The sequence below is a fragment of the Podarcis raffonei genome, chromosome 3 (genome assembly GCF_027172205.1).
Source record: "Podarcis raffonei isolate rPodRaf1 chromosome 3, rPodRaf1.pri, whole genome shotgun sequence".
NCBI classification, from domain to species: Eukaryota; Metazoa; Chordata; class Lepidosauria; order Squamata; family Lacertidae; genus Podarcis; species Podarcis raffonei.
Window position 1 is genome coordinate 109,193,897 of NC_070604.1, and position 24,181 is coordinate 109,218,077.

General features: G+C 44.6%; 2 protein-coding genes across 4 annotated transcripts in view; one reads left to right on the forward strand and one right to left on the reverse strand.

The window, feature by feature from the left end:
- Positions 1 to 1,068: 1,068 nt before the first annotated feature.
- Positions 1,069 to 22,850, forward strand: MSH6 (mutS homolog 6). Of its 2 annotated transcripts, XM_053383558.1 has the most exons (10): positions 1,069 to 1,333; positions 9,523 to 9,722; positions 10,441 to 10,616; positions 12,562 to 15,097; positions 16,750 to 17,021; positions 18,769 to 18,886; positions 20,314 to 20,403; positions 21,838 to 21,992; positions 22,238 to 22,437; positions 22,689 to 22,850. In XM_053383558.1, the coding sequence occupies exons 1-10, from the start codon at positions 1,167 to 1,169 to the stop codon at positions 22,762 to 22,764; spliced, it is 3,990 nt and encodes a 1,329-aa protein (XP_053239533.1). In that variant the 5' UTR covers positions 1,069 to 1,166; the 3' UTR covers positions 22,765 to 22,850. The 2 variants fall into 2 exon arrangements, with proteins under 2 accessions (XP_053239533.1, XP_053239534.1); XM_053383559.1 differs by lacking the exons at positions 1,069 to 1,333; positions 9,523 to 9,722; positions 10,441 to 10,616 and adding an exon at positions 15,415 to 15,488 and having other exon boundaries at positions 14,977 to 15,097.
- The window catches only part of FBXO11 (F-box protein 11), a 31,104-nt gene continuing 29,740 nt past the window's right edge, over positions 22,818 to 24,181 (reverse strand). For both annotated transcript variants that reach the window (XM_053383563.1, XM_053383562.1), the window contains exon 22: positions 22,818 to 24,144. In XM_053383563.1, the coding sequence (XP_053239538.1) occupies positions 24,015 to 24,144 (130 nt within the window). In that variant the 3' untranslated portion in view covers positions 22,818 to 24,014. The remainder of the gene's footprint in view (positions 24,145 to 24,181) is intronic.

Below are 24,181 nucleotides of genomic sequence, written 5' to 3' on the forward strand. Positions count from 1 at the left end.
GCAAGCATTTTTATACCTGAAAGCATTCACCCTCCTCCCATACCTCCCCCCCAATATTTGCTGGCTAAGGCTGCTAGCTAAGCACTTCCTCTGCTGGTTAAGCATTTTCTCTGCTCAGTAAGCACCCCCTCCCACCTTCTTGTACACGTGTCTTTCTTTTGCTAGCTAAGCATTTCCTTCGTATCTCTTCTTATCTTGCATTACCTAAAGCAGAAGCAAAGCAGGAAACATCTTGCTAGTGGTTTTTAGTTGACAGCAGTTTTTGGCTAGGCAGGAAACGACCTTCTGACCTGTAGCTAGCATCAGCAGTTTCAGATAGCTGGTTAGACAGGAAACGGTCTCCTGACCTGTCTGATTTAGGCTTTGCAAATAACTGCATTTTTGAGTTTGAGCTTGTGTAGCCATCCTAGCAGAGTGCCGGAATTTACTATGTGTAGATAATATTAATGATTAACCGTTCCCCTCTCCCTTCAACCCCTGCAGAATAAAGAGGACATAATAAATTGTACACCCATCCCACCCTCCAAAAAACCCATGAACGGAGATCTGGAAATTGAAATTTTCTTAGGTCACAAAGCAATGTTGTTTTTTAAAAAAGACCTTTCCTCCCAACGCAGACATCTTTGTTAAGGTTGACAAAACCCCAACAATTAAAGGCCTGAGTTTAATCAGGCCGTAAATCGCTTCCGAGTTGAAACAAATAGCAACATGTGCGAGCTGAGCACATCAGGAGGATCGATTTTCAGTGTTTTAGGCGCCTTGGGCTGATTTGACATCCTTTAAAACGTGTTCGTGGGAGGAGGGGGTGTCATTGCTTTGTTACTGTTGGGGTTTCGTGTTTTTATCTTGTATTTTAATGTATATTTTATATACATACACCCTGGTCCCAGATAAAGACATAGCAACCAGGCGCCACCACGGGGCGAGCGTTCCAATGGCCTGGTTCCAGAGGCCATTTTATTCACCGCCTTCCCTACCTCAGGCAGCAGGAGGCGGGCGGGCTCGGCGCTCATAGGCCGCAGGACCCTCGCTGGGCGGGGACGGGCGTTTGGCGCGCTGCTTCGCCGGCCGGAGGGACGAGCGAGCGAGAGCCGAGAGAAAAGGGGCGTCCCTTTCGCGTCGCCGCGCTCCTCTCTTGCTCCTCCTCCTCCGGCGGCGCCGCCGCCATGTCCCGCCAAAGCTCCCTCCTCAGCTTCTTCCCCATGTCGGAGGCCAAGCGCGACGGCGACGGCGGCTGCAGCCCCCACAGCGATGGCGAGCCCGAGGGCGGGCGCATGCTGTCGCCGAGAGGGTCGGGCATCCGAGGGAGGACCAGGGCGCCCCCCACGGACTGGTAAGCCCCCGCGCTGAGGAAACGAAAAGGCGGCGGCGGTTGGCGGGCCAAGAGCGTGGAGCGCGCAGGCGCCGTTTCCATGAGGCGGCGGCGGCGGGCCTCTCTCTCTCTCTCGCATACTAGGCCCGAAAGCGGCGGCTTCTCAGGCCGGGTAGACCCTGAGGGAGAAAGAGAGAGAGAGAAAAGGGTGGCGCGCGCGATAGCGGAGGGTGGGTTGGCGAGGCGCGCAGGTGAGGTGGAGGGACGGGCCTCAGGTGAGGCGGGGAGAGGCAGCGCGGGAAAAGGGCAGGTTCGCGGGGAGGCCCCTCTTCAGGAGGCCGCGCGGGCTCGTGGGGCATCTCCGCGTGGCGGGAGGCGCCCCGCTCTTCCGAGCAGAAGCGGCAGGCTGCGCCGTGATGCTGGAACGGTAGCTGATGGCATCTGGCATCCTCCTCCTCCGCCTCTCAGATCTTTCCGAATCGGTGGCCCTCCAGATGGAAGAGAAAGCTCCCCGAAACTGCTTAAAGCTCCCCGATTTGCAGCTTGGTATAAGTGGGTTGGTGGCCTTTTGTGTTCTCTCTCTCCCCCCCCCCCAATTGTGTTTCCTTCCCCTTTTCGTATAGCAGCACACGGTATAGCCCAGTGCTTTGGCACACTTCAAGGAATGCGGGGTTGGGAATCTGCCCTGTGCAACGGTTTCACGGAATCGTAAATCACTGAATCCAGAACGGAAGGAACCGTGGAGGGCAGCTGTTGAATAAGATAGTAGAGCTGGCAGGGACCCCTGAGGATTATCTAGTCCAGGCATCCCCAACCTTCGGCCCTCCAGATGTTTTGGACTACATTTCCCATCATCCCTGACCACTGGTCCTGTTAGCTAGGGACCCTGGGAGTTGTAGGCCAAAACATCTGGAGGGCCACAGGTTGAGGACGCCTGATCTAGTCCAACCCCCTGCAATGAAGGAACCTCAACATGTGATCCCCTATGCACACTGGATCCTGCTTCGCTTTACAAATGGACTAGGGAGTTTTGTTGCTGCACCATTCCCAAGTTAATGTGAAGGAGTGCTGAAAAATATCTATACTTAAGCATACATTAAGTTTGGGCTATACAAGAGGAGTTTAAAGATTCCTGGTTGGCTAGATTTACCACTTGCTGCAACGGGTTGTGATTGAGATAGAATGTACAAGAAAACTGTCCACTTATACCACATTGCAGTCCTTTGCTGGGTTGAAATAAACGGCAGACGAATGGCAAGTGTCATATGGGAGGCATCTCCCGAGCATGTCTCGGGGAGTCCCTTTTATTGAATATTACAGCATTGCCACATATGTGCTTGTTGCTGATTGGTTAACACAAATACAATGCAAGGGTTGCATATAAACATTAATCATCAATAGATTAAAGGTTGGGAAAGGGAGCACAGAATTGGACAGGTATGAAAACCTCCCCATTAAACCACCACTAATGATTGACACAACAAAACCCAAAAGAGCACAACCACCGCACTCCGTAGATGTGGCCAACGATGCATCAAGAACAGGTCAGGGTACGATGTTTCATGAACTCAATGTGAACTAAACATTCTAGGGTGGGTGAGGAAGGAACGCTTCAGCTTAGAGCGATTTGCCAGAGTCATGTGCAGAAGCAAAACTTCCCATCAGTCCTTCACTGATTTTTCGTGAAGGTAGTTCTTGCATACGCTAGTGAGTGTTAAAATATGAAAGTGTAGCTGGTTGTGTCTCAGGAAAAGGCCTCACTTGCAGACATGACTTTCTGCTTTCCACGTAACGTGAAGACATCACTTAAATTGCTTGGTGGCGGTAGGGTGTGTGTGTTTTGTGAAATGGAAGTAAAATGGAGTGAATGTGCATAGGATCTAGGTGCAGGATCATTGTCTGAATGGATGAATGAATGCATGCTTGCTTGAGGGCAAGTGCCCTTGAATTCAGTGCAGTTTGTTTTTTCAGGCCCAGCTGCATAGATAAGCATGCAGAACTGCAATTTATGTATGTTTTGTTGTTGTTTAGTCGTGTCCGACTCTTCGTGACCCCATGGACCAGAGCACGCCAGGCACTCCTGTCTCCCACTGCCTCCCACAGTTTGGTCAGACCCATGCTGGTAGCTTCGAGAACTCTGTCCAACCATCTGATCCTCTGTCATCCCCTTCTCCTTGTGCCCTCAATTTTTCCCAACATCAGGGTCGTTTCCAGGGAGTCTTCCCTTCTCATGAGGTGGCCAAAGTACTGGAGCCTCAGCTTCATGATCTGTCCTTCTAGTGAGCACTCAGGGCTGATTTCCTTCAGAATGGAGAGGTTTGATCTTCTTGCAGTCCATGGGACTCTCAAGAGTCTCCTCCAGCACCATAATTCAAAAGCATCAATTCTTCGGCGATCAGCCTTCTTTATGGTCCAGCTCTCACTTCCATACATCACTACTGGGAAAACCATAGCTTTAACTATACCGACCTTTGTTGGCAAGGTGATGTCTCTGCTTTTTCAGATGCTGTCTAGGTTTGTCATTGCTTTTCTCACAAGAAGCAGGCGTCTTTTAATTTCGTGACTGCTGTATGTTTGCTCAAATGTAAATTCTGTCTAAGAACATAAGAGAAACCTAGTGAATCAGGGTGATGGCCAATCTAATCCAGTATCCTGTTCTTACAGTGCCTGATCAGCTGCCTGTGGGAAGCCTTCAAGGTGGGCACGAGGGGAAAAAACCCATGAGCCCTTGGTCCAGGTGATGGCATACCCTGCAACATTTCTCCAGTGAAAATAGGGATGTCCTATTTAATAAAAGTAACAATAATACCATTATTTATACACCATACATCTGACTGGGTTGCCCCAGCCACTCTGGGCAGCTTCCAACATATATTAAAAACATATTAAAATATTAAACCTTAAAAAAGTTCCCTATACAGAGCTGCCTTCAGATGTCTTCTAAAGGTTGGCTTGGCTCCGGGGGTCACATAACTCCATACCCTCCAACATTTCTCTGATGAAAATAGGGCTATCCTAAGGAAAAGCAAGACATTCTGGGATCAAATCAGAAACCGGGATGGCTTCTGTAAATCCAGGACTGTCACTGGAAAATAGGGACGCTTGGAGGGTCTTTGATGGGGGTAAGCTGACTTTAAAGGAAATGAAACTAAAAGTTCCCCAAACCCTTCTCTCAGCCCTGCATAATGGGTACCTGAGCAAAGGGTCATGACTGCTGCTTGTCATCTTGGCGGCATGATTTTCACATTGCAATTTGGTGTAATGTGTAAACTGTTTCCAAAAAGTTAGAAATATGAAAGGGAAGGTGCTTCAATCTCCTAGTGACACTGATAATCAAAACTAGCACTATGCTATGAAAATCACAGGCCGCACCAGCAGAAAATTTAGTAAACTGCACCAGCAATGTATTATGAAAACCATAGGCCCTAGGGCAGGACTTAGTCTATTTCAGCCACATCCAACTCCCAAGACACTGCGATCTACTCCCAGTATAAAAAAACTGACAGTGATCTACCCAGAGTTGTTGAGTTTTCCTGAGGGCAGAACAGGCCCTGCCTGACATTTTTCCCGTTAACCTGTGACAAAGACTACCTTTTATGTGGTTAAAGGCGCTTTAAATTCCTATGGAATCAGTTGCCACATGCAGGCATGAGGGTCTATACTCCCCCTCTGTATTGGCCGACAGAATATTTATTGATGATTTTTAACATCAAGGAGAGTGAGGTATTTGCTCAGTGTAAGATACTAGCGGTGAAGCTCAGGTTCAGGATAGCATGGTGAGGTGCTAGTGGATCTTTCTGTATACTTGTATTTTTACAAGGTTTACTTCTAAGGCCATATTAGCGTATTAACCGTATTAACAGTAGATTAGTTCATGATGTAGCAGCATCTATTAAGGGCTAAAATAGCTAATGTGTTAATGCTTGTCTTGTGCTATGAGACATTCAACTTTCTATTCTAAACGGAACTGAGTGGGCAAGGAGTTTTCTTAATGGGAACTCTGGAAAAGGCTCACTACTGCAAAGCAGGAAAACTGAATGTTCTGCTGGAAGATTACTGGAGCTGTGCATACTCTGCTGACCACAATGGCCGAAATGGGTCATATCAACAGATAGTGAGCCCAAATCTTAACAGGTTATGGGCCAACTGACTTCTACAAGTCTCACATCAGCAACTTTTTCTTTTTTCTCACTCAGCAAGTACTATTTTTTATTTTTTAAAAAATTGATTTTATTGATACATCAGAACAACAACAAAACAAAAAACAAAAACAATATACAGCAATAAAAAGAAATTAAAAATTAGATAACGGCAATAAAAGTTGCAACCAATGGAACTTAAACATTTACACCACATAAATATAAATAACATAAAGTTTTGACTTCAAGTTGAACCTATTTTTAATGCATCCAATTACACGTAGTCTCAACTATTCTGGAGACTGCGTAAAGGCTGTGGCCAGATTGGGATTTAGGTTTGGGGCTGCCTGGCGGTCAAAAGGCAACATCACAAGTTTGCAAAAAATAAAATAATTGAAACAGGAAGCTACCCTCTGAGCTCTTCCCTGCTCCTCCTTTCAGTTTTTTACTTTGCCTTGCAGAAAGCAATCGTTTCTTCCTGAGACTCTTGGTGTTCTCCTTTCAGATTGGTTATTTCTTTGTCTCTTCTACCTCTAGTTGAATTTCTCTCTGTGTTTAGCCTCATCATTAGTTCTCCTCCATCCCGGCTCTGGTGTTTTTCCACTCATTTTTCAAAGTCTCTTCAGTTGTTGGCTGCCTTCCTTATCTACAGCCTCTTTAGATACTGCATTGTCCTTGATTCTGCTGATTTCAGCCATAGTAGCCTCCAGATTTCCCCTCCCCCTCCGACTTCTTCCTCAGTGCAGCTAAAGCCTTTCAAAACCAGTCTGCGGGGTGGGTGGGTGTTAGAGAGTTGCCCTGCATTTTTTGTTAGTGATTAACGACCTGCTATAATTCAGAGAGCTGCATTGTCTACACTTAAGTAGAAAGGCACAGAAGAAATCTACACCCGCCTGCAGCTAGTTGCAGCAGCAAAACCACAGTCTGTAAAGACAATAGAAAATTTTACAGCAAACTCTGCTTTTATTCAAGATTTAGTTCCAGTCCTCTCAGGGGCAGCACTTGTCACTTTCAACTGATATGGTAGATCTTCCCAGCTTTCCAGACTCTCTTGCCCGGTTGCTATTCAGAACATCTCAGAGCCAGATTTGGGGGGGGGGGGCGTGGAACTCCCTTCTTCTTGCATTCTTCTAACTATGGAGGATGGTTCAATGGAAGGTCAGCAGGGGGCTCTGCTTTGGCTAAGTAAGGAAGCGCAGAGAGGAGGACAATGGAATCTCTCCCTGGTGAAGCGGGTGGCTGAGCTCAAGAGGAATTTCTGCATCCCTTTGAAACCTCTCAGAGCCAAGATATTCATGCAGCTCACCTTAGCATGAATGAAATGTTTTGACCTCATTACTCAACAGCAGAAGCAGTCTCTGCTTCAGAATACAGCATTAATCCTGAATTTCGTCCATATACTGCACCTCCTAAAGGAAGCTCTACTAGTAGATCTGGCTGAGGAAGTAATTTGGCCCTCAACTACCTCTCAATCGCCAAATGTTCTTCATCAACAGTATCTGCTTCCCCTGCTTCTCCCTTCATCTCCAGGAGGTAATCTAGAGCACAAGCTTCATGCAGGGGTTCTCAGTCCTTACCCAGGCACTCTGTTTCTTCTGAAGACCTTGACGCAGCCTTAAGTGCTAGCGATCAGAGCCTCTGCCACAGCCCAGTCATTTGCAAAAGTGGCCCTTGCATGGGCATTTCTCCTCAAGACCTGAACCAGTCTCACATGTCCTTGTCAAAGATTTCCAGCGCACCGGGAAGCTGATGTGCTGTCTTGCAACAATTTGGCCTCTGAACCTTTTGTAGGGGGTAAGCTCTTTGGCGAAGAGGCTTTAAAGGACATCCTAGATGAGTCTATTGACAAGAAAAAAGAGATGACAAATCTTTCGCCACACTTATCGAAGCTGAAGGTCCTTCAGAGGCAGGGAGTTTTGGTCCTCCCAGCCTCCTGGAACAGGCAGTGCTATGGGTTGAAAGAAAATCAACAGTCCTAGCCTCAGCGCCTAGGGCTTGCCGATCGAAAGGTCGGCGGTTCGAATCCCCGCGGCGGGGTGCGCTCCCGCTGCTCGGTCCCAGCGCCTGCCAACCTAGCAGTTCGAAAGCACCCCCGGGTGCAAGTAGATAAATAGGGACCGCTTACTAGCAGGAAGGTAAACAGCGTTTCCGTGTGCTGTGCTGGCTCGCCAGATGCAGCTTGTCACGCTGGCCACGTGACCCGGAAGTGTCTCTGGACAGCGCTGGCCCCCGGCCTCTAGAGTGAGATGGGCGCACAACCCTAGAGTCTGTCAAGACTGGCCCGTACGGGCAGGGGTACCTTTACCTTTTATTCCTGCAGCACTCAACAGAACAAACCCCATCTCTCTCGGCATTGTTGCTATTCCAGTGGGAGGAAAGCTGCCGTGATACACCCATAGTTGGCAGCAGACCGCATCCGACAGGTGGGTGCTGGACACTATCCGCAAATACTTACTACCTCAGACCCCTCCAAGAAAAAAGTCTGTTATACTTACCATTTTTCCAATAGTTACTCCATATTTTTTCTACCAGAGAGTCTCCGTGAATAACGTATAACGGCAACCTTTCCCATTGAAAGCCATCTCCCATGCGATACTTGTATTGAATCTCGCTTTTTGGCTTGATATTTAAAAACTGAAGAAGGAGCGGGGAGGAGCTAAGATGGCAGCTTCTTGTTTCAATTCTTTATTTTTATATTTCAAACTTGCAATGTTGCTTATTAACCACCAGGTGGCACCAAACCTAAATCCCAATCTGGCAGCAGCTTTTACGGGATCTAGAAATACCTTTCATAGTAGGTATGACAGGCTTTTCTCTTACATTTCCTTAGACCACCTGAATGGAACCTGTAGCTCACAGATAGCCTGGATGTTCTCAATCATATAAAGGGCTCTTTACAACTGAATTATTTCGTCTTTTCAGATAACGTCCCTGTAGAAAAGCACACACATGTATTAGTTTTAGTACTAGCATTATTTATTAAATTTGTATACCACCTTTCATCCGAAGATCTCAGGGTGGTTCATAACTGAAAATATAAAATGAGAATACAAAATACATACAACCCCCCCCAATCATCCCCTCCCCCAACCACATTTAAAAAGCTGAAGAATGTTAAGTCAGCCTGGTTGAAGAGACGCTTTTGTCTGGCACATAAAGATTTGTAATGAAGGTGCCAGGCAGGCCTCCCTCAGGAGAGAAGCGAGGCTTTGCTTCCCCACCCAATCATGTAGAGGGAGTCCACCTTCTTTAGACCAGTTTGGAAGACAGCTTGCCGCCACAGTGTTGACAGAAATGGGAGAGGCAGGAAGGAGAACAGGAGGAGGAAAATGTGGCAGCAGCTGGAGTGTTCTTGCTGCCGCCTTGTGGGGCGAGATGGTTGTGGAGTTGTGCTAACACTGGGGTGCAGAACCCACAGGAGCTGTTTAAGAAACAGAACGAGTAGCTCTGCATTTGCAGTACAGTGGAACCTCAGTTTTCGAACATAATCCATTTCGGAAGACAGTTCGCCTTCCGACACTGATTTAGGTTCAAGACTCTGTTTATTAAGGCAAAGCTATTGTGTTGGGGGAAACTCCCTCATCCTCTTCCTCCCAATCAGGAGGGCTTCTGCTTACATCCAGAGCCAGCAAGCTTTACAGGGGGGGAAACACAGGCAAAACTTCAGATGTACAGTATCATACATAATTCTTTTATCATCCATTCCATCTTCATATCTTTTAAGATCATACCAGCTGTGCTGCGAACTGGATCTTGTAATACCTATCCTAACAGTGTTAGGATTCGTAGTTTTGTTATTCTTTACCCTCTTTTATAATTCCAAGCTATGTTTCTTGATTTTGTCCCAGGTTTGGGGAACAGGCCTTGACAGTCAGCGAAAAACACAATGCTTTACATTTGGAGGTGGGGATTCTACTTTTAAAAAATTAAATAAAAACTTGAGTATCCTTGGGTAAAGTATGAGCTAAATTCTAAGAGAATTGTGTAGATAGTCTTTTGACTTCATAGATTGTCAGTAAAAGATCTGTTATAAAGGCTTTCTTTTTTTTCTCTCTTCTTTTTGTCTTGCAGTGACTGTGAATTTTCACCCGGTGATCTGGTTTGGGCCAAACTCGAAGGCTACCCTTGGTGGCCATGCCTTGTGTACAAGCATCCAACAGAAGGATCACTTTTCAGAGGCAGAGGAAGATCCTCTCGCATCCATGTACAGTTTTTTGACGACGACCCATCAAGGGGTTGGGTTAGCATTAGATATATACGACCATATACAGGTAAGAGTTGATAACTGAATGTAATGGGTGATAACAGAATATACTATATAAATGAGGGGGGGGTGAAATTAAATGCAGGTCACATAGATATTACAAGCAATGCTGCATCACTCTGTAAATTGACCACATACTGAGAGGCTTGGAAGCACTGTTTGGCTAAGATGCCCTTTCACCTTCATTTGAGTAGGATGCAGCTCTTCAATTTGACTTAACTTGGCAGTACAAAGGATTGAGGCTGTACTATTTCACCTAGGACGCACCTGTCCTGTTATTGTAGGCAACTTGCAGCCCCATGCCACTCTTAGCAAAAGCCCCACCCTTATTGAGTGAGCAGCATTCATTGCAGAGGGAACTATAGAGTGCCAAAGATGGTTCTGTATTCAGCACCAACATTTGAAATGCTATTTTGCATCAAAATAATCATGGTGGGATTCCAGCTGTGAGTTACACCAAACTTTTCCCTTCCTGCTCCCCCCAATATTCTCCTAGCAGATTAGTAGTAGTTTATGTGGAATGATTTAAAAAGTCATGCAATTTAATATACATAGTAATCTGAGTAGTGGCAGTTCTAAGTAACAGTTCTGAAGAGATAAGGGATTAAATGCAGAATCTTTAATTTGGAATTGTTACTGTAAGGTTTCTGCATGTTAGATAATCAAAAACTAGGAGAGACCATGAGTGTGTTTTTGCCAAAATCTGATTCCTTTTTATATTACAGGTTCTTCTGGTAGAGATACCAGTAGGGGAGGCATATTCTACAGTTCAAGACCTGAAATTAGAAGAGCAATGGAATTGGCAGATGCTGCTTTGCAAAAAGAGAAGAGTGAGCGACTTGAGCTGGCAGTGTGTGACAAACCTTCAGAAAGCGAGGAAGAAGACGATGAGGAGATGGAGGTCACTCTTTATAATTCTTCTTTCCAGAAGCAATTAGAAAAACGGGAAAAGAGGATGCTCATGATTTGTAGGACAGTTCTGTATATGTAGATAACTGCCTTTCTCTTTATTGTTTTGGAACTGTAACAAGTATGCATGTCCACACTCACATGTACACACACTAACTAGAGGTTTGGGATCTTTTGGTAGAATTATAACATGTCCATTTTTGAATATGTGTTTGCCTCTGTTCCTGCCTAAATAAAACTCCTGACACCCAATACTTTTTGTTCTGGGCTGGCAATCATTACTACTACTACTACTACTACTACTACTACTACTACTACTACTACTGTTAGTAGTAGTAGCAGTAATCTGCCCTATACTCATAGATCTCAGGGTGGTTCACAGCATAACAATCTCTTAATTGCCAGATGAGCGGCCCAGTAATTTTCAGAGGCAAATAGCTTTACATTCAGATTCTTGAGGAACACATTAAAAAAACAAAGCTTGGTTTATCGTATGAAATGAAAATGACAGAATACATAAATGCTGTTTCAGACAGTAAAATTACAATTCAGGCAGGAAGAAATCCTACCATACACACACACCTTGATCTAAAGAGTGTAAGAATCCCTGCCTATTCTCAAAAGCCTGCAGAGGTGAGCGTGACCATTATGCTAGCAAGACTTGCACTAATAGTAAGTTATGAAATGGAGGAGGTGGGGAGAATACCTGTCCTTAGGCATGTGTCTGTTCATTCCTTGTGAGTGCAGAATGAAGATCCTTGGAGCTAGGAGAGTCGCTGCCTACACATTTTGGGGTTCCTTTATACCGTTTTCTTTGTGGAGAAAGGAGGGGACTTTGCAGGTGGACAATTCCTATTGTTTCAGTTGCCTTTCCTCGAGAGTTCCTACCCATTTCTCGGTTTCTCCATGTTGCAGATTAAGAGTTTGAAAGACTCATCCTAGTGGGCTGTGACTGAACTGGCTATCTTGGTGTGTTCGCTGTCTTTAAGTTATAATAACATTATAGTGATTGTCTCCATCCAGGTGTCAGTGTACTTGGGAAATTTGCATGTGCTAACCTTTATGCAAAGTGTGAGGAGTTCAGGATGTTGTCTGAATGCCTTTCAGGGCATTATTTTGATAAGGCTGGTTAAGCAAGGCTCAATGTGGGGATTCTCGTGTTATATTTTAAGTTATGTCACTCTTCTTACTAATGCTATGATCTACAGTAATAAACCACAGAATAAGTTCAGACCTACGCACTGCTATTCACAGCAGCACTTTCTTCTGTGTTTATGAGCCAACTTTCCCGGGGTAGAGCATGGTACTCTGTAAGGAAAGCTTGGAAGAGAACACACCCCATCCTTTATGCTTGTCACTTAATTCAAGGCTATGTAAGTGCAAGTTTAATTTGCTGAAATGGATGACTTTCAGGTCGCCTCAGAGCAGAACATAAATTGGGAGTTGCCTATAGGGGCTTTCCTTCACAATTGAAAAAGAAACCTCTTGGTTGTCCTCCTCTTTCAGGATCTTTAGAACTGATACCTGACTGCTGAAGAACTGTGTGTAGGCTTGAACAAAACGGAAGTATTGGAGACAACTCATTCCAGCATTTGATGCAATTGAACCTAGCTACTGCTCTGCCATAGAACTCCTAATTGCATACCCATTGTTGTGCTAGTCCAAGTGGAGAGGTTGAAACCTCTCACTCACCTATCACAAATCCAATGAGCAGAGGGAGATCACATCCCCATTGTTCACTGTTCATGATGGAGAAGTTGAAATCTCATATCTGCCCAACAGCCTCACCTGCTGCTTAATTTAAAACAACAACGAGAAGAAGACAGCAGCCAAATTGTTGGGTCCCCCATCAGAAAGCTTGCCTTGTCAAAGTTGTAGCATTAGCCTGTCTTTAAAGCATCCGATTTTTTATACTACTTCTTTTTTGTCTTTGGCAGGTGAGCGATGAGGGTGATGATTTTGGCACATCTGAGGAAGTGAAACGTAGAAAAAGGCAAATTGCAAGAAAGCAACATGCTGAGAAATCCAAAAAGAGAAAGATCATGGATTCCGACAGTGAACGCGAGTATTCAGACATGGAGTTTAAACCTGATGAAGCTAGCAGTGATGAAAATAGCGTTGGAGTTGGTGACAGTGATGCTTCTGAATCGGAGGCTGACCCAGGAAAGAAAGTAAAGCGTCCCATTAAAGTCTCCCCTAAACCAGTGCTGGAAAAGGCATCTAAACCTCCCCAGAATAATGTGTCTGTAACGCCTAGCAGAGAAACAAATCTTTCTGCTGAGATAAAGTATAAGTTATCATCTTTTGCAGCTCCTGAATGCTTTGATTTTCAGCCAAGCATTAACGGAGGAGGAACAGGAGCAGGAGCAGGAGCAGATGGCAGTCCAACTTCATGGGAACATGATAAAATTGACTGGCTCCAGGATGGTAAAAGGAAAGATGCTCGTAGGAGACGGCAAAATGATCCAGATTATGATCCAAATACTCTGTTTGTGCCAGAGGACTACCTTAGAAACTGCACTCCGTTAATGCGGAAGTGGTGGGAGATGAAGAGCCAGAATTTTGAGAGCGTGCTTTTCTATAAAGTTGGGAAGTTCTATGAGCTGTTCCACATGGATGCTGTTATTGGTGTTAACAAGATGGGCCTGTCGTTTATGAAAGGCACTTTTGCTCACTCTGGTTTCCCAGAAATAGCATTTGACAGATACTGCACTATATTAGTCCAGAAAGGTTACAAAGTGGTTCGTGTTGAGCAGATTGAGACTCCTGAGATGATGGAAGCACGCTGTAGAGCCTTGGCCCACCCGACAAAATACGACAGAGTTGTGCGCCGAGAAATATGCAGGGTTATTTCCAAGGGGACACAGACCTATGGTATTCTAGATAGTGACGATTTGGACAACTACAACAAATACCTCCTCTGTGTGAAAGAAAAAGTTGACGATTCTGCTGGCCTTCAGCGTACCTATGGAGTATGCTTTGTTGACACGACAGTGGGGAAGTTCTACCTGGGTCAGTTCTCGGATGACCGCCACTGCTCAAGGTTTAGAACTCTCTTGGCTCATCATATTCCTGTGCAGATACTTTTTGAGCGAGGGAACCCCTCTGCAGAAACACAGAAGATATTCAAAGGCTTACTTCCCTCTACTGTGCAAGAAGGTTTGATTGCTGGCTCTCAGTTCTGGGATGCATCCAAAACACTAGAAACATTGATGGAAAAAGGCTACTTCCAGGACAAAGAAAATCCAAGCAGTGAACCCATCGTGCCGCCAGTAATCAAATCTATGACTGCGGAAACTGACATACTGGGACTTACCCCTGGGGAAAATGCTGAGCTTGCGCTCTCTGCTCTTGGCTGCTGTGTCTTCTACCTTAAAAAATGCATTATTGACGAGGAACTCTTATCAATGGGGAAATTTGAAGAATACATTCCTGTGGATGTTGATATTGCAAAAGAACAAAACTTAAGCAGCCTGTTTGCTAAAACAAGCCAGAGGATGGTGTTGGATGGGGTCACCCTGGCAAACCTAGAAATTCTGCAGAATGCAACCACTGGGTCAGAAGAAGGCACATTGCTGGAAAATATTGACACTTGTTGTACGCCCTTTGGAAGGAGACTCCTGAAACAGTGGCTCTGTGCACCGTTGTGTAATCCTTCCACCATCAATAACCGCTTGGATGCAGTTGAAGACCTCCTAGCTGAAGCTGCCAAAATGTCAGAAATCCGTGACCTTTTAAGGAAACTCCCAGACCTTGAAAGGCTTTTAAGCAAAATTCACAGTATTGGGTCATCCCTTAAGAACCAGGACCACCCTGGCAACAGGGCTATTTTATATGAGGAGGCCAGATACAGCAAGAAAAAAATTGTAGACTTTTTGTCCGCACTGGAAGGTTTTAAAATAATTATGGAGATTATCTCAATTTTGGAAGATATTGCTGATGGTTTTACATCCAAAACACTAAGGCAGATAGCAATGGTCAAATCTAAGAATCCAGAAGGCCGCTTTCCAGACATTAAAGCAGAACTTGAAAGGTGGGATGCAGCTTTCGATCATAACGTTGCACGAAAGACTGGTGTGGTTAACCCAAAAACTGGGTTTGACACTCAATATGATAAAGCGCTAGAGGATATAAGCAGCATTGAGGAAGGCCTTCGTCAGTATTTGGAAAAGCAGCGCAAACGGCTTGGCATTAAAGCTGTGATGTATTGGGGAGCAGGCAAAAACCGCTACCAGATGGAGATTGCGGAGGGTTCGGTGCCTGCGAGCCTGCCTGACGATTATGTGTTGAAATCTACCAGAAAGGGCTTTAAGCGCTACTGGACTAAAGACCTGGAGAAAATGCTGAACGAGATCATCAACGCTGAAGAACGGAGGGATACGGCACAGAAAGACTGTATGAAGAGGTTATTTTACAACTTTGATAAAAGCAGCGAAGACTGGCACACGGCAGTGGAATGCATTGCGGTTCTAGGTACAAAGACTTCTACCATAGTATATTCAAGTTGAAAATGTACTATTAATTCGTTAGCGTGTGGGCAGCTTGAAAGAGCTGGGGTTCCGTAGTACGGAATATTGCCATCTAATCCCTTGCAAAGAAACCAGTGTGGAGTGCCACTGTGTATATTAGGAATATTAATAGGGGGTGGGGGCTAAATGTTAGTATACAGAAAAGGATTGTTTTCCTGCTTCTTGCGCAAGGAGTGACTCTTAGCAAAGGCAGTTGATAGCTCCGTGCAGTGATGAGCATAACGATGCATAATCTTGTAACCTGTGTGATTATTATTACAGTTGCAACAGCCGTCGCTGCACTTGCTCGGGGAGAAACTCTATGCACCTCATATCTCTTCAGACTGTTGAGAAGGGTGTGTGTCCTGTCCTGGCATCCAATGAAATGTGTGCATGTCTAAGGAGGCATTTTCAATAAAGGAGAGACTGAGCCAGGGTAGACAGGAACTGAGCAGGAAAAGCAAACAGCCTCTTGTGCATTTGGGGGGGAATATATACTGAGAGCTTCAGTGAGTGCCATAGGAGGAGGTGCTAGTTGGGTACGCTGGTACCTGTGGGTGCCACACTGGCGTCCTCTATCGTATCTTATGAGGTGGGCTGTGTCCCACAAAAGATGATGTGGTATAGTTTTTCAGAGCAAGCCTACTTTAAGCAAGAGTACTCGCAATCTAAATCTGTAGGTAAGGAGTCAGCCTGAGTTCTAGAGAAGCTGAGAGCTCAGCAAAGAGATATCTTCAAAACTGTGAAAGTACCATATTTTTCCTTGTACAAGATGACCCCTAATTTTTTTGAACCCAATATTAAGAAAACAAAACCCTAAAATAGATGGGTGGTGGTAGAAGCCAAGCCAAGAACGGTTGGGGTTTGAGGAGGAGGGGGCGGAGAAAGGAAAGGGTGCTCTCCAGTGGTCGTGCTGGTGGGGGCTTCAGGACGCAAGCCAGTCACCAGCGTGCAGCCTGCAGGGGGAGGAAAGGGACAACAGCAGGAGGGACTGCCAAAATCCTGGGAAAAAACCTTGTCTTAAACATGGAAAAATAGGGTATTCCCAGGCTTTCTGTTTAAGATTGCCATCACCTTCTGTTCTTTTTTGTATAGTTTCAGTCTAATCTAATTAATGGAAACTCTATCCCTCAATTATTTTAAAATTAAACAAATTTCAGACTTCCATATTATTTATACTTTCCTAATAATTGTGCGTTAATTGAAATTTCTGTGTTGGATGTTAGCAGTACGTAGTGCAGTAAAAGCTTCTTGTTTGGTGGCGAAGATGGTGAAAGCTTTGTGACTGAAGTACTTGGAAGTAACTGATACAGTGGTACCTCGGGTTACATACGCTTCGGGTTACAGACTCGGCTAACCCAGAAATAGTACCTCGGGTCAAGAACTTTGCTTCAGGATGAGAACAGAAATTGCGCAGCGGCAGCAGCGGGAGGCTCCATTAGCTAAAGTGGTGCTTCAGGTTAACAGTTTCAGGTTAAGAACGGACCTCTGGAACTAATTAAGTACATAACCAGAGGTACCACTGTATTTTAGGCACCTGTGATATAGCCCAGTGCTCTGAAGACGGAATACAGGAAACGGGAAAACTGACTGGGATTTTCTCTCCCCCCCCCATAGATGTCCTAATGTGCTTTGCACACTATAGCCAGGGATGTGATGGACCGTTGTGCCGACCTGTAATTGTGCTTCCGGATAGCAACACGCTGCCCTTTTTGGAGCTGAAGCATTCCCGCCACCCCTGCATTACAAAAACCTCATCGGACGATGACTTCATCCCTAACGATATCCTCATAGGTGTACAGGATGAAAAGGCAAATCCGGAGAGCAGGACTTGCTGTGTTCTAGTGACTGGTCCAAACATGGGAGGAAAGTCCACACTCCTGAGACAGGTGATCATAGAACAAGACACTTAGAAGCATGGTTTATCTGTGTAATTCCCCTCTTTTTTCTTATTTTTACAGGCTAACTACCCCATTGGGATTGGTTAAGGGGTTTCTTCCCCCAATCGGGGTGCATGTTCTATTCTTTCATTTGCAACATGCAGGCTAGGTATAGGGCGGTGTACACACATACACACACACACACACACACACACACACACACACATATATATATATATATATATATATATATATATATATATATATATATATATATAATAGAGTTCCCATTGCAATCTGGATTGTGTGAGAAGATTGGAGAGGGGATGAAAGTTGGGTCAGGTAGGAAGTTGGGCTAGCAGGACTTTGGGACTCAGACATGTACTGTATAAATACACTGGCGTGTACTGTATAAATACATATGAATTCCTGTAGGAAAATAACATGCACAGGACAGATTGTCCAAATGCCTTTAGCAAAGTAGCATTCATTTAAAACGAGGCTAAACCCAATGTTAGTAACATTCCTCCTTACCTAGATCCTACTACTGAAATAATTAGGCAATTGTACTTGGTTCAGTTTTCTTTCATCACCTGTTTGATGTGGAATTGGATAGTATGTAGAACAGCAGGATTCTGTTGGGGATGTGCACTTTCCATACGTTCAGTGTTTTTAATACCCTAGATTGCCCAATCACAAGAGCTGTTGGCTGGAAGGCTACTCCTTGCCTAAATGTTTGCTCTTACAGAATGAGGATCGGATCATAACGGAGCATTGTGAGAGCACAAGTAGGAAGCGTTTGTAACCAAGATGGCAAAACAGCACAATTGCTTCCTGTCTTTCCACTCTAAAACCAGGGGAACCAGTTTTACATACAGTGGTACCTCGGAAGTTGAACGGAATCCTTTCCGGGAGTCGGTTCAACTTCCAAATCGTTCGGAAGCCAAAGCTTGGCTTCCGACTGGAGGCTGCAGAAGCTCCATCAAACGTTTGGGTTCCAAAGAACGTTTGCAAACCGGAACACTCACTTCCGGGATTGCGGTGTTTGGGAGCCAAAACGTCTGAGTACCAAGGCGCTTGGGATCCAAGGTACAATTGTATTTCCAAAATTTAGTTTTTCCAGAATTCCATTATCTGTTCAACTGATTTCCATTTCCAGAGCAGCATTGGGGTGCTTAAGTATGTTTAAATCCCTGCTGACTGATATCCATTAGGGCTCTATCGAGCTGAATAGAAACTCTAAAATAAGATGGAATAATTCAGCATTAAACATCGGGTTGGTGTGGCATGCTCTACTGCCAACTCTTATTTGTGGGAATAGATGGGGGTTTGAAGGTGTTGATTTGTACTGGGCAGTCCAAATACAGACAACTTCATTTGGGTGGAAATAGCATTGGAGGAGGTAATGAAGAAGAAGAAGAAGAAGAAGAAGAAGAAGAAGAAGAGTAGTTTGGATTTGACATCCTGCCTTTCACTCCCTTTAAGGAGTCTCAAAGCGGCTAACATTCTCCTTTCCCTTCCTCCCCCACAACAAGCACTCTGTGAGGTGAGTGGGGCTGAGAGACTTCAAAGAAGTGTGACTGGCCCAAGGTCACCCAGCAGCTGCATGTGGAGGAGCGGAGACGTGAACCCGGTTCCCCAGATTACGAGTCCACCGCTCTTAACCACTACACCACACTGAAGCATCTCTTCCTTAGCAGCAGGACAAGCAGGTGAAGCGAATTCTCTAATGCCTATTGGTTTTATTGCTTTGCAGACTGGCCTCGTGGTGATCATGGCCCAGCTGGGATGCTTTGTACCTGCCGAGTCTTGCAGGCTTACTCCTGTCGACAGAATATTCACCAGACTAGGGGCTTCAGATAGAATTATGTCAGGTGAGTTCTGTCAGTTTTGGGGTTTCCGAGAAAAAATTGCTAAAGCAAAACAGGCGACACAGAACTTTTTGTAAAGGGAAGGAGAAGGGTGTGCCCACCTCAAAATACGTGTACAGTGGTACCTCGGGTTACAGACGCTTCAGGTTACAGACTCCACTAACTCAGAAATTGTACCTCGGGTTAAGAACTTTGCTTCAGGATGAGAACAGAAATTGCGTGGCGGCGGCACAGCAGCAGCGGGAGGCCCCATTAGCTAAGGTGATACCTCAGGTTAAGAACAGTTTCAGGTTAAGAACAGACCTCCAGAATGAATTAAGTTCTTAACCTGAGATACCACTGTATATGAAAATGTTTATACAGTGACAAGCACTAGAAATATTTATGGGAAGCGTGGGAATGGTCTGGCCTCTAGACTCTCCTCCTGCCTATCCATACTTACTTAAGACAGATGTACCCTGAGGGAAGGAAGACGTGAGGAAGCCCAGACCAAGGAGCCCATGACCACCAGTTCTTGAAGGGACCCATCAGTAGCCTAAGAGACCTGGCAGCTCTGACCCCTCCCTCCCCTGTAGCTCCTTAAGACCCACGTGCCCTGAGGGAAAACAGCAGAGAAGAAGGACAGGGGGTTTGTGCCAGCAGGTCCTGATGCTGGCCTGAGAAAGAACCGCTTGGTTCCTACCCGAAACGCTAGCTCTGGGTTACGGCAGCAAGGGCATCAGTGAGGAACATGCCAAAGGTTCCTTAACTCGGGTGGGAAAGAAACTGCTCCTTACAGACGAAGGAACATTTGAAGGGCTCAACTACCAAAAGCGGCTTCCACTGAGGCAAAGACATCATTTTCATATTGCTGAGTGAATGAACTGGGCGGAGCTCAAGTAGGCCACTTCACAGACTTCCTCTCGTTAGGTTTTTAAGGCTGCAATCCTGTGCAGTTATTTAGGAGTAAACCCAGACTAAATTCAGCAGGGCTTGCTGCTGAGTAGGCATTGCACAAGGTGGTGCTGCAAGGGTAACAGCCATAATATCGATCCGTGGTGCAATGGCTTGAAAGCTTAGTTTAGATATGGGAAGCCCAGGTTCAAGTTTTCACCCTATTTGAAAGCTCCCCGAGTCATCTTGGGCCTGGTCTGAAGGCATGAGTCCACCACCTCACTGGAAGTTAAGCAGACCTGGTCAGTTCAGTATCTGAAACGGATCCTTCCTGGGAATCACATGCATGACACCTTGGTTTCATGACGAAAGGTGGGGTATAAATGCAAGAATATACAAATTGACAGACTGTGATGCCGCACGTTTAGCTGCTGCCAAAATGCATGCAGTGCTTCCTGCCTCTGCTCTCATCATCATCACTCCTGCTCCGCTTCCGTGGAGGCTCCTTGCGTGATTCAGAAACCTGCAGTGACCAGGCTGCTTTTTTCCTCCACCAGGGGAAAGTACATTCTTTGTTGAGCTGAGTGAGACTTCCAGCATACTCCGACATGCAACAGAGCACTCTCTCGTTCTTATGGATGAACTAGGTATGTAATAACTTTTGCAATATCTGCCTCTTTTTTAAAAGACTTTTTTTGCCCACTTACAGGTATGTCAAGTTAACAGCCCGATTGGCAGGCTACAGCTGCCTGTACTCAGCCTGTGGCACTGCACAAATTCCCGACTTAAACACTGTGTTTCAGAGCAAGAGCTTGGTTGCGTGACCTTGTATGTACCAGTGCCATTTAAAGCAAGCTCTCAGCAACTATGCCTGCAGCTATCGTGCCAGCACAGCCCTCCTGGGCTATAGATGCTAGGTGTGCTAACAGGGCATATGAAACAGCCGAGAGCCCAATTTAAACAAGGCACTGGATGCTGGCAACACCATATGGGAAGTTCTTGCCCACACAAATCTTGTTTTTAATTGGACCCAAGATTCTCGTTCTGGTTTCCAAGACGGCTGAATGTGCCTGGGTCGGTCACAGTGACTTTGCTTAAGCAAGCTAAAGTGCACAAATACAGACATCCTGCTTCCACCCCAGCATCTTGACAATCCCATTTAGCATCATGCGAGAGAGAGCGGTCAACTATTACTCAAACCAGTCTGCCCGATAAAATCATTTGATGTGTGGATGGCTGGGAACAGTGTGTGTTGTGCCACCCTTCATTTGGAATCGATCTTTTTTAGTAGGAGGCAAAGACCATTTTAGTCAAGGCCTTCTAGTTTGCTTAAGATGCTCTGGCTGTCATAGTGTTTTTATTGTTTTTGAAGAAACTTGCCTGGTTGTTTTTACCCATGCCACTCATGTGCACTAGAAAGGGTATTATTTGAATGTTGCCACTTCCTCTCATACACCATCTTAAGCCATCTGTGACTGCAGCTGGTGAGAGTTTTAATAGACTTTTACAAATTTTCCTGGCCCTTTCATTTTTTTTTTAACATGATCAAAAGTTTTGGAGAACTCAAAAGCTTTCTTTTGTAACAATCTGGTTGGCCTAATAAGGACACTGTCCTGATACAGATTTTGGAATAAATATTTTTATTAGGCTAAATCATTGCTTGCTAAACAAAGTATCTCACAGCAAGCTCGTTTGAATTTCCCGAATAACTTCGCCCAATTCACATCTTCGTTGAGCCAAGGCTGCAGTTTATATACATACAATGGAATGATCACACAAGAAACCTCCCATTATGGTAGAGGTCCTGATTATTCAAGTTTTGGAAGTTCTGTTCTTTTTATAAAAGGGGTCTTGTTTAGGGTCTCACCTGCATGTGATGGTGAAGACAGGATGGCTGAGCTACTTAGTCATCCTGCTTTAAAAGTGGTTCAAATTCTCAGTATGCTGTTGGTTGTTTCTTAATTGTTTGGAGTTTTTTGGGAAAGAAGAGGAAAGATCCAGCCTAGTGAAAGGTTCAAAATGTATTTCAGCTGCTCTGGCAATGCCTTGGAGCTTTAAACTCAGCTTTCTTTACTTTCCAGGTCGAGGTACAGCTACTTTTGATGGAACTGCTATTGCTAGTGCAGTTGTCAAAGAACTTTCAGAGAACATCAAATGCCGCACCATGTTTTCAACACATTACCATTCTTTAGTAGAGGATTATTCTCACACCCCTTCTGTGCGGTTGGGACACATGGTATGTAACACTTCCTTTCCCTTCAAAAGTGGTCTTGCCTGCAGAGGGCTTACGGGCTGGAACTCCCTTTCTTCAACACAGCCATTCTGCTAAATGAAATGAACCCCACTGTTCCATTACCTTGAAGAGTGGTCAGTGGAAACTTGCTGGTAAACAAAGTAGACCATTAAAGGCCTAGATGAGCTGGTAGGATTTGAACCAAGGGCCATTGATCCACTTTCCTGTGTGCTGTTTTTTCTTTTCAGGCATGTATGGTGGAAAATGAGACTGACGATCCTAGCCAAGAAACAATTACATTTCTCTACAAATTCATCAAAGGTGCTTGCCCTAAAAGCTATGGCTTTAATGCAGCAAGGCTTGCTAACATTCCCGAAGAAGTTATTCAGAAAGCTCAAGAAAAGGCAAAAGAGTTTGAGGCAACTACCCTCTCACTACGATTGTTCAGGTAAGATTTTTCACCATGTGCTTTCCTTGCAGGGCGGGGTGATGTTAGTGTCCTTAAACCAGTGGCTTGCTGCAGGAGATGGTTTAAACTAGCTTGCTGTGGAGCTGATGTGATTGCACATTACTGTTATATACTGTATTGAGCCTAGCTGGAAGAGCCAGCAGTGTCTGAATATATTAAGCTTGGTATTATTTCCTTCTATTCTTTCCCCTAGTTTTAAACATGCATATGTTGATTGTGTGTTTTCCCAGGAAACAGTGCCAGATAGCTGAAGGAGCTCCACTAGCCAGAGATGAGCTTGACAAGCTAGCCGTGCTTCCTGTGTGAGACAACCTGTATTAAGTTTCTACAGCAGTTTTTGAAGGCATTATGCAAACAACAGTGATCTAATAAACTTTATTTTTTAAAAATGACCATTTTCCATTGTATTTCCTAGGAAATTAAACCCTTTTAATTCTTAGCTACCCCTCTACATAATGGTTATTGAATACTCCACAATATATTAAGTCTAGATGTTATGGTACATGCATACACTTTCAGGCTGTTGATTACCCACTGTCACCAATACACATAAATGGAAAAAAAGCTATGAAACTGTATAGGGCTGTCTATATACTTTTGTCTCATCTTCATTAGAGGAGGAAATTGCAATTTTCAGCAGTTCATAAGAGTTAATGTCCAAGACTGTTCAATAAAACTGTGAACAGAGTAAATACAGGATTGTTTTGAGGAGATGTTCTTACAACAGTGTACTTTAAAACATAGTAAAACCTCTTAACTGCAAACTGTTGCCTGCATACTTTGTTTTAATAGTGCATTATCTCCCAGGAAGCCTCATTAAAACATTGTTTCTCAAAGTGATGTGAAGACCATGGGGGGGGGCGGGGAAGGGGAAAAGGAGGGATATTCTAACTGCAAAGGATACCAGAAAAATTGCTGGATATAATTTAAGATTAGTGTTCTCTTTCATAGAAAGAACGTACATACTGGGACATGAGTACAGTTACAGCAAGTCTAGATGTGCTAACAAAACAGGACACATTCAAGTACAATAAGATTTGCTTGAAATTAAAAACTACATGAGATTAAAGCATTAAAATCATCTCAATCTGAATAAATGTTTTTTAAAAAAATCAAAATAAATGCAGAAGTGCTAGCTCACATTTTTACCATATTACAAAAAGCAATTGGTACCCATGTCCATAAAGGCAGCAACAAAGACTGCTGCTAGTCTACAGAATAGTACTACTGCAAATGGGACTGTGTTTCAATGCTACTTGTAGAAACACCAGCCTTTTGGAAGTTGGTATCTGTACAAAGATGCAGCTTATTTTCTTCACATCTGTCCCTTAGTCTTTGTTTACACAGTAATGCTGAAACGCCCAGTTCTGTTATCCTGAGTCAACATATTGCCACTTTCTTTTTGGTAGGTTGAGCTCCATAGTGTCACCACTTTTACACATCCTTTTTTAAGTCTCCCTCTGCAGAAATGGGCAAGTATAACTTCCTCAAAAACAAAATTAACAGTTACGATAGAATGGCAGGACTTTTTTCTTCCTTTCTTTCTCAAAAGTAATTCAGTTGTGCTGCAGCGTATTAGATTCTATAGGAGGAGCAGAGTCATATAGTGTATCTGTATCATGGGTCGGTTCTCCGGCTAATGTACATGGATTGGAGAGTGTTCCAGCACCACAGTCGCAGAAAAACCTGGAAGAGAGAAGTCTTTGAAATACTGGCAGGGAAA